Source organism: Hippichthys cyanospilos, chromosome 8, assembly GCF_059441005.1.
Source record: "Hippichthys cyanospilos isolate Australia breed blue-spotted pipefish chromosome 8, RoL_Hcya_1.0, whole genome shotgun sequence".
Taxonomy (NCBI): domain Eukaryota; kingdom Metazoa; phylum Chordata; class Actinopteri; order Syngnathiformes; family Syngnathidae; genus Hippichthys; species Hippichthys cyanospilos.
In genome coordinates, this window is record NC_142376.1 from 10179598 (window position 1) to 10191264 (window position 11667).

Here is an 11667-nt window from a genome sequence, read left to right on the forward strand (position 1 = left end):
CCAGTTTGTTTACATAAAAACTCAAATAATAACCATTTATGGTTTTGTTTGTAGGAGGGGCACAGAAGAGAATATGTTGTTTTTGTTTTATAACATGGAAGAACAGAAAATCACTTTGGCATTTGTATGACTGTTTGTTGAAAAGCTTTCATGGGACATAAAATGCTCTCTTTCTAACTCACCGTATTGGATCGAAGCGAGACCCTCCCTCCGCAGCGGGCACAGAACTTGGTCTGGCAGTACGAGCACAGGTTTCCACAACCATCTGCAAACTTGGTCTTCTGGCAGATGCCGCAGGTTGGAGCATCATCTCGGTGAACTGTTGAGCCCGCTGCAGCTGTGGCCTGCCTGATCACTATCTCCCTGTAGCTGGAAAGCTGCTGCTGGATGCCCCTGAGACATATAAAATGTTTAGTGAATGCTGGATGAAATGTAGAAATATGTCAAAAGGAGCTGAGGGAAAGGTTTATAGGCAAGCATTCAGCTGGAAAGGAGATGTCATTCTGGTTAGGGTAGTATAGAGGGTTCAAGTTTCCTTCACTTTACGTTACCTTATGTCTCAATGACTGTTAAAGGTATGAAAACTCTATTTATATTTCTTTTAGGTTATTGTTTTCAAATTTTGTGTTAACTGTTTTGTTTTGTTTTGTTTTAGATAGATAGCTAGATAGATAGATGGATAGATATGTGACTACTTCTCCCCTTACAGTGAATGTGCAATGTAAATTGAACATGCAGCCTTCAAAAGCATGCATACATTTTTTTTTTTTAATCGAGCAATCCACAAGCCATGTGCGGCGCGGCGATTGTCACGAACAGCTTGAGCATTAAGCCAAACGAAAACTTGAACTTTTCAACACAAAAGAACTGTCGTTCAAAAACCATTTGGGATCATCGACGGGCACTTGATTCTAATTTAGTGATTCCATGTGTTTACATAAGTCCAAAATGTACTTCACAAACAGCGAAACCACTTATTCCAAGCCTTGGCTGTACTTATTAATAAACACACACATATGAGCACTTAAGAAGCAAAAGCCAAAGGTCACAAAGAGGTCACCTGCTGCTGCTGCACTGCAGAATCTACTACCGCATCCATAGCGCTCGTGCATGAAAGAGTCCGACATTGGTGGCGGCATAAAAAGAATAAATAACTATGTACTCTCTAACATGCTACAACTGTGCAATTTTATGTTCTTTATCTAGTCAAATTTGCTTTCAATTATTGAAAATCATGGCTGTGAGATCCTTCCACAGCTCTCACTAAGTTGTCTATGAAAAGTTAACAAAAGAGTTTACAAATACCTCATTTGTTTCCAACTGGTTTTAGATGAGAATCTGGATCCTCAATCACAAACACAATAAGAAAAGACCTTCTGCCTGACATTCAGTACTTGTGCCCAAAATAAGCCAATAAAAAGACAAAGCCCCTCAGTCCTTGAGGTTCATTAGTTCTACAAAGCTAAATATTGGCACATTGTCTCAACTGTCCTGAGATTTTAGAAACCAGGTTGGCATGTCGTTGGGATTCAGAGCCAGCTTCCTCTATTCCCTTTTGGAGTTTGGTCCTCCGTGGCCTAAATGAGTCATTCCCCTTATACTTGAACTTAAAAATAGGAAGCAGACTTAAAAAAAAAAGATTTTGGGAAACAGGTATTCATCAAACAGCCATTTGTCATTTACAAATTGTAGCTTATTAAAATGTAATTCATTTTTAAATCATATCACTTTTTTACCACATCTGATGTGAGATGTTCTACGATTGATTTGACGTCAAGATTCAGAACATTTTCATTAGGCATAACAATTTGTCTTTGGGAGGGTTTTTTTTTTTTTTGCAAATAAAGCACATCCACCCACATGCATTTTAGCACCTTATTATTTGCAGAAAATACTTTAGCACCATTTTTTAAACTTGCATGGTGCTATGATGACGCACAATAATTCACACATTCCAAATTATTGATTTATCAAAAGGATTTGGTTATATACTCTATGACTTTTTGTGTTCAATTTGGGTTGCAGAGTGGTTGGCACATCTGCCACATTTTTGAGGTCCCTGGCTTGTTCATGGCCCTGGCCTTCCTCTGTGGGGTTTGCATGTTCTCCCTGTGCCTGTGTGGGTTTTCTATAGGTACTCTGTTTTCCTTCCACATTTCCAAAAACATGTAGGTGCATGTAGGTATTCTCAACACGCTAAATTGTCCTTTGGTGTGTTTGGACGTGAGGATGGTTGTTTGTCCACGTGTGCACTGTGACTGGCTGGAAACCTGTGCGGGATGGACTCTACCTGGGTATATACCTGGATGTTTGAATTGTTTTGACATCATTAGTCTTGTTATGTTTATGATTTTGAATTAAATTGTAATCATTCCGAATTCCTGAAAAAAAATGTCATTTTTTTTGTTTTGGTTTTTATAATTCTTTTTCAAGTAAAAATAAGTATGCAATTATTGCTGTCTGCACATTTTCTACAGGGTTTACATTTGAAAACTTCAGAACTAGCTCACAGCAACAAAATTACTGTGTTCAAAATTAATTAACTGACTAACTAACTAATTCATTAAAATGAATGACTTAATAAAAAATTTAGCTTAGAGTATATTTTTGGACAAGTATCTCGCAACCCTTGTTGAATGTCTCTGACTCTTTTCCATACTTTTTTTCATGATACTTGCAGTAAAAGTGATAAAGGTGTGCAGTTAATAAAGATTTTGTGGTGAGGTATATATATATATATATATATATATATATATATATATATATATATATATATATATATATATATATATATATATATATATATATATATATATATATATATATATATATATGTGTGTGTGTGTGTGTGTGTGTGTATATATAGAAAATTGTAATCAAAAGGTAAACACATCTCAGGTTGACCAAATGCCTCAGAACAGACTTTGTTTGACTTTAGAAATCACATTGTACATAAAGTACACAGAACAGGATCATCCGCGCTGTGGCCATATGGACACAGGCACATGCAGACTCTGTCGTTTGCTCGATCAAGCTGAGCCAAGTGCTGCTGCTCCATCTTCCCTCACTTCCGTTACAGAATTTACCCTGCTGGGTTACTTGTGTGTTGTCTCCACTGCTCCCACCAGAGCCACCTTTCCAACCTTTCCACATCGTCTACTCTCAAGGAACTATCTGGTAGAAAACAGGTCACCTGCTCTTTGCTGCCAGCGCAAGTCTAGTCGTCAGTTGCGGCCCACTTACGAACTGTTAATTTGCTTACAGAAAACTGCCAGCACTGCCAGTAAAAATGAGCGAATCTTAATACTTGTGCTGGGTCAAATCTAGCTCAATTTTTTTTTTAAATTTGGTAGACCAGCTACTCCTCCCAGAATGTTCAGGTGGACATGGCAGACTCATCACACAGCGCATCATTCTAGATGGTTAAAAAGGAAGTCTATTGTCTGGGGCAGGGGGTGTAAATGTGATTTTGCTGGATTATATGGAGGCGTGGGGAGGTAGATTTTGCGCTCGGCATTGTGTGCAGTTGATGTCATCGCAGTCCATATACGACAACAGCGTGGGACCAAACCTCTAAAACATGGTACAAATCAAGTACAGTACTTGATTGGTGGTGCTAGAATACATGCCAAGTAAAGGAGAGGAGAGGAGAGGAGAGGAGAGGAGAGGAGAGGAGAGGAGAGGAGAGGAGAGGAGAGGAGAGGAGAGGAGAGGAGAGGAGAGGAGAGGAGAGGAGAGGAGAGGAGAGGAGAGGAGAGGAGAGGAGAGGAGAGGAGAGGAGAGGAAATACAGATGGAGGAAGCACCAGAGCCAACAGAAGAGTTAAGTGGGCAGTGTGCTCCCCAGACAGGACTCCATATGGCCTGGTAATGCCATACACTGCCAGACATAGACACAGCATGTACGTATACATGTAAAGATGGCAAGTTGGCGGAGCGATAACACAAATGTTAGTTAAGGAGATGGACAGGCCACATCCACATTATTCCATCAAAGGTTACTTTGTGGACTCTTTATTCAAAAGGTTAAACAGTAAGGGTGTGCCCAAGAATCAATTCACGTAAGCAATACATGCTAGAAGACTTGCTGCTATAACACAATCACGTTGAATGAAGACTTGTATTGCTCTCAGTTATTGGTGGAAGTCTACAGTTGCCTCTCACTCACATCAACTCACTGCAACTATACGCTATATGCTGCCACGGCTTCTTTAAAAGAACATTATTGGACGGACCTGCTCTTTTTTTTTTTTTTAAACCAGCCACAAGTGCACCAGATTTATGAATGGCAAAATACAGCACTCCAGCTAGGTTAAAGAAAACGTAGGCCACTTTCAGACATCACTATGTGAAACAGTGATTGAGTTCAACGAGTCCCTGGTCCCTGGCTTGGGCAGAAGCTCACGGGAAGACTGGGATTACAGCCAATCCCTGAAGGAACTCAGGAAATGACTCGTCGCCAATCTCGGGGCTCACAGGGATCACAGGATAGCGCACTACAATGCTGCTGAGCCATCGCCATGGTAGCATGCTATCAGGGGTGATTTTACTTCCATGTTTAGTGATCTACTATAAGTATAAATATCCATAGATTTTAGACTGCATTTACATTGCCTTTACAGAAGCATGATCCACATCGCAGGCTTGTTAGTGCCTATCCCAGCTGACTTGGGGCAGTAGGTGGTGGACACCCTGAACTGGTTGCCAGCCAATTGCAGGGCACACAGACATGAAACAACCGTTCACGCACCCAATCACACCTAAGGACAATTTAGTATGTCCCATACACCTGCCATGTTTGATTTTGGATAGTGTGAGGACGCCGGATTCCCGGCGAGAACCCTTGTGGGCTCAGGGAGAACATGCAATCGCCACACAGGAAGGCCGAAGGAAACCGGTTTGAACTCGGGTCCCTGAACTGCAAGGCAGACATGCTAACCAATGCAGCACGAGCAGCCTAAGAATATTATGTACTCTAAAAATTGTGTCTTGATTTCTCAAAACATAGACAAATAGCTGAAAAAACATTACTTATTGGTTTGGCCCACCTCATAGCTGAGTGGGGCAAACTTACAAGGACTCACAAATATTTAGAGTCTGTGCATGTTAAATGTGATTTTTAAAAAATATATATATCTAACAGGTGGCACGGAGGCCGATGTTAGCACATCCGCTACTCAGTTAGACTGGGGGTTGGAATCCTGCCTCCAGCTCACTGTAATTCCATATCAATCTCTGCCTCAACTATGCAACCCAACAACACACATATTCCACACATTCAGTGCACAGGGATAAAATAGACAAGTGTGATCCTTTGATGATTGGATGGTAAAAAGTACATTACTGACTGTAGAAGTCATGATGAATTACAGGGAACTTGAATTTCAGAACACAAATGAGCCGAAAGGGATAGAGACGCTCCTATCACTTCAAAACAAGATGACAGTCTGTTGCAAGTAACGCTGGCAATTTACATTTGTATTAATGATAAAAAAAAAAAAATCTCATACAAGCACATGCATGTGCGTATGCATATACCAACAAAAAAAGCCACCACAGCAGTGCATTTGGAATTAATTATACATAACATGAATAAGATGTGAACCAACCAGTTTGCTTGTGTGTGCGCTTTATTTGAAATCTACCGATCAAATAGATCTCTCAACAGACCCACTACCACTATTTATTTCCAAGAATATGCCTTACCCGCCTTAATAAGAATTAAACAGCTGTGCATTATTTAAAAAAAAATAGTTATTACCTTAAAAACAACACAAACAATACCTTCTAATGTGTACATTGCCATTCAAAACCAACAGTGTTTTATGTGACCATGGATTTTGCAGCAATGTTGTGCTCACTTATGATTATTTCTTTAACGCTCTATCGTTGGATGTTTTCTGGAAAACATTATGTTAAAGTCAAAGACGCTGAAGAAAAATATCCAGGAAGTAAATTTGTATAACAAAGACGGTAGTTAAGCTGGATCCAATGACAAAAAAAGCTCAGCACGGTGAGGGAAAATTATATTAACACTGTTGAGTTTTGTATTTAGTTCATGGATGAAAAGCAGAAAGCCCCATCACCTTCCCTGTTTGTCTATTATGTTACATATTTAAGGGCTGTCACTATAGACGATTTTTAAAATTGGTTATTCTATCGATTATTTTATCAATTAATCAAATAATTGTTTTAAATAATTTTGCATTCAAGTGTATTGCATTTCACCCAATTAATGATTAATACCCAATTATAGTTTATTCAGCATTATCCATGGAAAAGAACACAAATATTAAGCAATGCCGCACTAAAGGGATTGATGTGCTCTCCTATTTTTTTTATACTGATTCTTTGAAGTTTTGAAGTTTTTGAAGTTTTGAGAGCCATGTTGTAAGATCCAAAAAGGGCTGAGCGTCATGCCTTTGTTTGCATTGGTAAAACTCGAATGATCAGAAGTGCATACCATCATCAAAATGCTGCATATTTATTCATTTGGATGTCATGTCCTCTAGCATGCTACCTAGGTCTGAGAAGGTTAAGACAAAGACCTCCCACTTATCCTACACGCCAAGAAGGTAAAAAATAAGAGCAATTGCCATGTAATTATTTTCAAAGAACAGTCTTTAGTCAACTTTGCAAGCAGTCAATCATATTCTGGTCCGTTTAAATGTCACCTTTGTTAGACTAGGCAAAAAAGAAAAGTGCTCATTACCAATTTTAGACGGCATTAGCGATTATTGAAACCTTGACTATTTAACATCTTTAAACCGGATAAACCGTCTATCCGGTTGTTGGCCCATGCCTATTCTGAGATGACTATTGTCTTGCTCAAGCACCCACATATTTAGACATAAATATAGCAATGCATACAAGGGAATTGATAGTTTTAATGCTCATTTGAAGCAAATCATATGTAACATACAGGATGGTTTTGTTAAGAACTGGGCACACTGATGCAAACAGTAAAGACATGACATGCTTGTCAGACCTAGAATTATTAAATGGATAATGTCAGTCATTACGGTGAAAGTTAGTGTATTAGTCACCCAACAGGCAGACATATAATTATAATACGTACATACAATAAATGTCAACACCGAAGTGTTTTCTATATAATACAATTCTTACAGCTGCAGTTATCCTAGTGACTCATCAAAGGTGTAAAATCAATCTCAAAGGAAAACAACAAACGTGAAGCTAGAGAACAGACAGTTATTATGACTACCGGAGAAGCAAATCTGAAGTCACTTTTTTCATTTCAATTTCAGACTGCCATTAAATGAGTAAGCCACTCACCGGACATCATTTTGCTGCGGAGGTTTTTTCTGCCCAACCAAGTTCACTGTTCTCGCTTGGATAGGCTTCTCTTCTCTGAAATACACAAAATTCAAAATGTCACTTTGGCTTCATTAAACATATAAACTTCTGACGTGTCTGACAAACATCTATACACAAGCCAAATACATAATAACTTTTTATAATTAAGGTATGGTACATAAACATGGTAAAATCAAAGTGTTTGTCACATACAGTGGTTAGAGTTACACGATGTTGTCCTTCATGGAATGTCATCTCCAAATGTCTCTTTCATAAGTGGAGTCAGACAACTTGATCCAAGCACAACTACGATTTGGGCCCAATATAAGAGCTTGACCATTTTTTAGACACTTTTCATAAATTTAAATATTCAATTAATGCATCTGTGACAAAGCGTGTAATCGCATTAGAAATTCCCTATATACGAACTGTGATATAAATGGCAATTGCTAAAAATACATGAAACATAATATGCTCAAAATATGCAGCCACTGCATATTATTGTAGAACAAATAACTAAACAAGCATGGGTGCAAACATCACAGGCTCGCTATATGATTTTATTTTGGATTCACTTTTTACAATAAACAAGTGTCCCCCCTTATAAGGAGGAAAAGAGATGCAAGTGCTGAATCTAAGGGAGCCATCGACATCATCTATCTATCCATCCATTTTCTGAAGCTGCTGGTCCTCACAAGGGTCACAGGTTTGCTGGTGCCTATCTCAGCTGGCTTCAGACAGTAGGCGGAGGACACCCTGAACTGGCTGTCAACCAATTGCAGGGCAGCCATTGACACTTTTTTTTTTTTTTGCCAACTCTGTGTTAATTTTGGGGACGGTCCTTCTGTATCCCAGCGTGACTGTGCCCCAGTGCACAAAGCAAGCGCTATAAAGGAATGCTTGGATATGTTTATGTAGAACTTGACAGGTTCAAAGAGAGCCTTGTTCAGAAAGGTGATCAAGTCTCTCCAATATCAGATATGTCTGATCTCACAAACTTCCAACTTGCAAGACTATAGACTTGCATCAAACATCTTCCCAGAAGAGTGGAACTTTAACAAGTTTCCAGCTGCAAATAGTTGATCACCTGTCCAGCCCTACATGTTATTTTCCCTGTACAGTATATCAGTGGTTCTAAAATGGGCATACAAGTACCCCTGAGTGTGCATAAAGGCCTTTCCGGGGATACATTTTTAACAGAATATCGACATTGTATTAGCAAATCTAAAATAATGCTTTGTTAATGCTGTGACAGGAACAGGACAGTTTCATTTTCAAATTCAGAGCAAATTACGTGGAACAATGAGCAATGTATTGCTAAATTGTTTTATAGTGACTCCTTTGAAAAACAGTTCATGGATTTTCTTTTAGGGGTGAAACTAGTCCAGGAGTAATTTCAGTATATGGGTTCAAAAAAATTTTTTAAAAAACGTCCCAGGCATTTTTTGATCTTGTCCTGTTTAATAGTGTACATGTCAGAATTCACATGTGTAGCAACCATTGTTAATTGTCTGAATGACAATGAAACATACTAGGAATGCAGTGAAATGGTCAACTTAAAAAAAACTGGACTGTTGCAGCCCTATTTATTGTGTTAAGTTTTATATGGGTGCACATTGTAATTAGTGGCAATGAAGTTACATGAATTATCTTCTGGAGTTGCTGAATAAAATAAGCTCAGATTCTCCACTACAAACATAGTTCAACAATGGAATAATGGCACTCAAGTCTTTGTTTTCCTCTTCTTCTTCTTTGTCATCCAAAAAGCATTTGAACTAGTTAAGGAATACTTGACTGAAAAACATTTTTCAACAGTTGTTTTACGCATGGCTTTTGTGAATAACCTGAATTTCACAACCTGTGGGACATAATAACAAGGGTGGCTTTTGTAAGTCAATCTACACCCAAACGCTGATGAGAAAGCACAGTGCTGAGGCCACTCAAACTTAAGATATAGGTGGTGACAGTCTTATTTGCAGCCTCTACATTGTGACACGTCTGAATCCTTGGCTTCTGAAATATTACTAAAAATGATGCACGGCCACTTAGGGCCAGTGCTATCTATTGGACATTTCCTACTTTAGACGCAGTGAATCGATCCTCCATTCCAGCGCTGGACTATCAGTCCACGCAGAGATCTTAAAATAGAACAGAATCGTACAGCTTGAGGAGCGTGTAGCTTAGGTGGGTCATCCTATTTATCTATCTATCTGCTCGGCTATGTGTGCAGCGTTGTGCAGATACTATGAAAGAAGGCTTCAACTTGATGGATGAGGTGGTACTGGCTAAGGGGGTTGGATCCGGGATCATTTGCGTACTGATCGCAATGATAAACAGTGGAGCTCTCTTTCATAGATTCATGTATGGAGACAGGAAGGCAGGGGAGGTGGATGCACACAGTGGATACAAGTCACTCCTGATTCAAAATGACATTAAACAGGCACCTTTTTCCCACTCTGTTATTGGCCTACTGGTTCTATAACAGGCTGTCTGAATGCAAGAGCTCTGGCCTACATATCGTGCATAAGGATGGGAAAGGCTCAACCGCACCCCAGAGCTGGGAACAGCAGCTGTTGAGATGGATGCTGCACAGATAAAAGCCAACAGGGAGGGTTTTACTTTTACTATGTGCCGTGTCAGGCATCAGTGAGCTTTCTGCTATTCCATTGCACTCTTCCCTGCTGCATCTGTCAATGAAATACTTCAGGTTAAAAGCAAATACAGTCCACTTGAGTGAAGCATAAGCATGACTCATGGTGGTGATGCTAATGAGACAAGTGCAAATGAGAAATTAGTTTCTATTTCTCAGAGAAGGGAGTAAGTGGGATGTCATGCTGCTGGTGATGAGCCGTATAGTGACAGACGCTTCTTCTGACCATCACCCTCAAGTTATCCATAGCCAAACATCAGTATCAATAGGCAATCCAGGCCCGCTTTCATTTAATTTCTCTTTTGATCGAATGCTGTGAGCAAGTGTGTGTGTGTGTGTGTCTGAGAGGGAAAGAGTTCAGCAGAAGATTCAGAGTCATCCACACACACATGCATGGTCAGATACAGAAGAAAAGAGCTGTGGTGCTGATTCTGAAGCGCTAGTTACACAAGAGAGGAAGAGGAGTTCTCACACGCTCACTCAAACAGCAATCTTTCTTTAGCTTACTTTAGCATGGCCTCTTCCTTTGCTTCTTCCTCCCGTTGGCGAGCCAGTACAGCCATGATGATCTTCCTCTCCTCCTCAGTCAAATGGCTCAAGTCGGGCTCTGGGATGGCCTGAGCGACGGGTGGACCCCGAGGGCCTAGCGAGGCGAACATCTTGCCCACCACCACCCTCCTTTTCCTTCCCCTCGATTGGGATCACGGATCGCCGAAACCCGCTGGCGGAGCCCACGGATCACGACATGGCCCGCGGATGAAGCAGTTTAAGGAGCGACTGATGCGGAGTTCCCATGGCGGTTGGGGGGGAGGCACCCGGCACGGCAGCGACGAGGGCGGCGGTGCTGTGGTAGTAGCTATGACAGCAATGGTGGTTGTGGTAGCGCCAGTGTTCCCGATTGCCGTTATTGCCTCTCCGCTTCCCTCTTGCAGCTCCGGCGTCTAACCCCCGCCCCCCACCCGCCCGCCCGGCCGGCTCTCCCCTCCACCACCTCCGTTTCACGGGGAGCCCATTTCTCCGGCAGTCGGTGCGGGCGCTGGCACACGGGCTTGCTCCGGGTTCCGGCCGAGCAGAAGAGAGGGAGGCGGTCTCCGCTCGACCACTGGCCTGGCTGCGTCGCTGCAAGGCGAGGCAGACACTTCTTGCTGATGCTGATGCTGCTGTCAAGGAGACGGAGCCGTCAATGGGACCGCAGCCCCTCAAGCGCGTTCACTTCTCTTGCAGCAGGAACGCGCCGCCCTATTTTGAGAATGGGGGGCTCCACTCGCCGGGGAAAGCGCGCTCACGGCAGCCTGTCGCACGTATCAAAATAAAGGGTTTCCTCAGGGGCGAGATGGCAGGTTTTCCCGCCCCCAACCCTCTGTCATGTTACGCTTTCAATACATTTACCAAAGAAGATGCCATTATTTTGAGGCTTCATAGAGCAAGATTAGGTTGATTAAACAATAACCTTAATTGTTTATCTTATTATCTTCAAGTAGTCTGCCCAACCACCTTCTGCTCTTTTGGCTCCTGTCTCTTTAAGGCTTAAACGCCAGCCGCAAGAAAACACTTTTCTCTCATTGGTCAACTTTTGGCTGTCGAGATTTTCAAAGACACTTCTGAAGTTGTCATTTACATGATAACTGGTACAGCACACATTGATTAAAAATATAGCGTTTTACACTTCCTAACCATATGGTACTTCATTTTTAAAAGTCT

General features: G+C 41.1%; 1 protein-coding gene across 4 annotated transcripts in view; it reads right to left on the reverse strand.

Moving 5' to 3' along the window:
* Positions 1-11231, reverse strand: part of rims1a (regulating synaptic membrane exocytosis 1a) — a 63193-nt gene extending 51962 nt beyond the window's left edge. For 3 of the 4 annotated variants that reach the window (XM_088421032.1, XM_088421029.1, XM_088421028.1), the window contains exons 1-3: positions 10474-11231; positions 7296-7370; positions 183-393 (exon numbers count right to left, since the gene is read on the reverse strand). In XM_088421032.1, coding sequence (XP_088277158.1) covers positions 183-393; positions 7296-7370; positions 10474-10625 — 438 coding nt within the window. In that variant the 5' untranslated portion in view covers positions 10626-11231. The remainder of the gene's footprint in view (positions 1-182; positions 394-7295; positions 7371-10473) is intronic. The other variant, XM_088421033.1, reaches the window with a different exon arrangement.
* Positions 11232-11667: the final 436 nt, after the last annotated feature.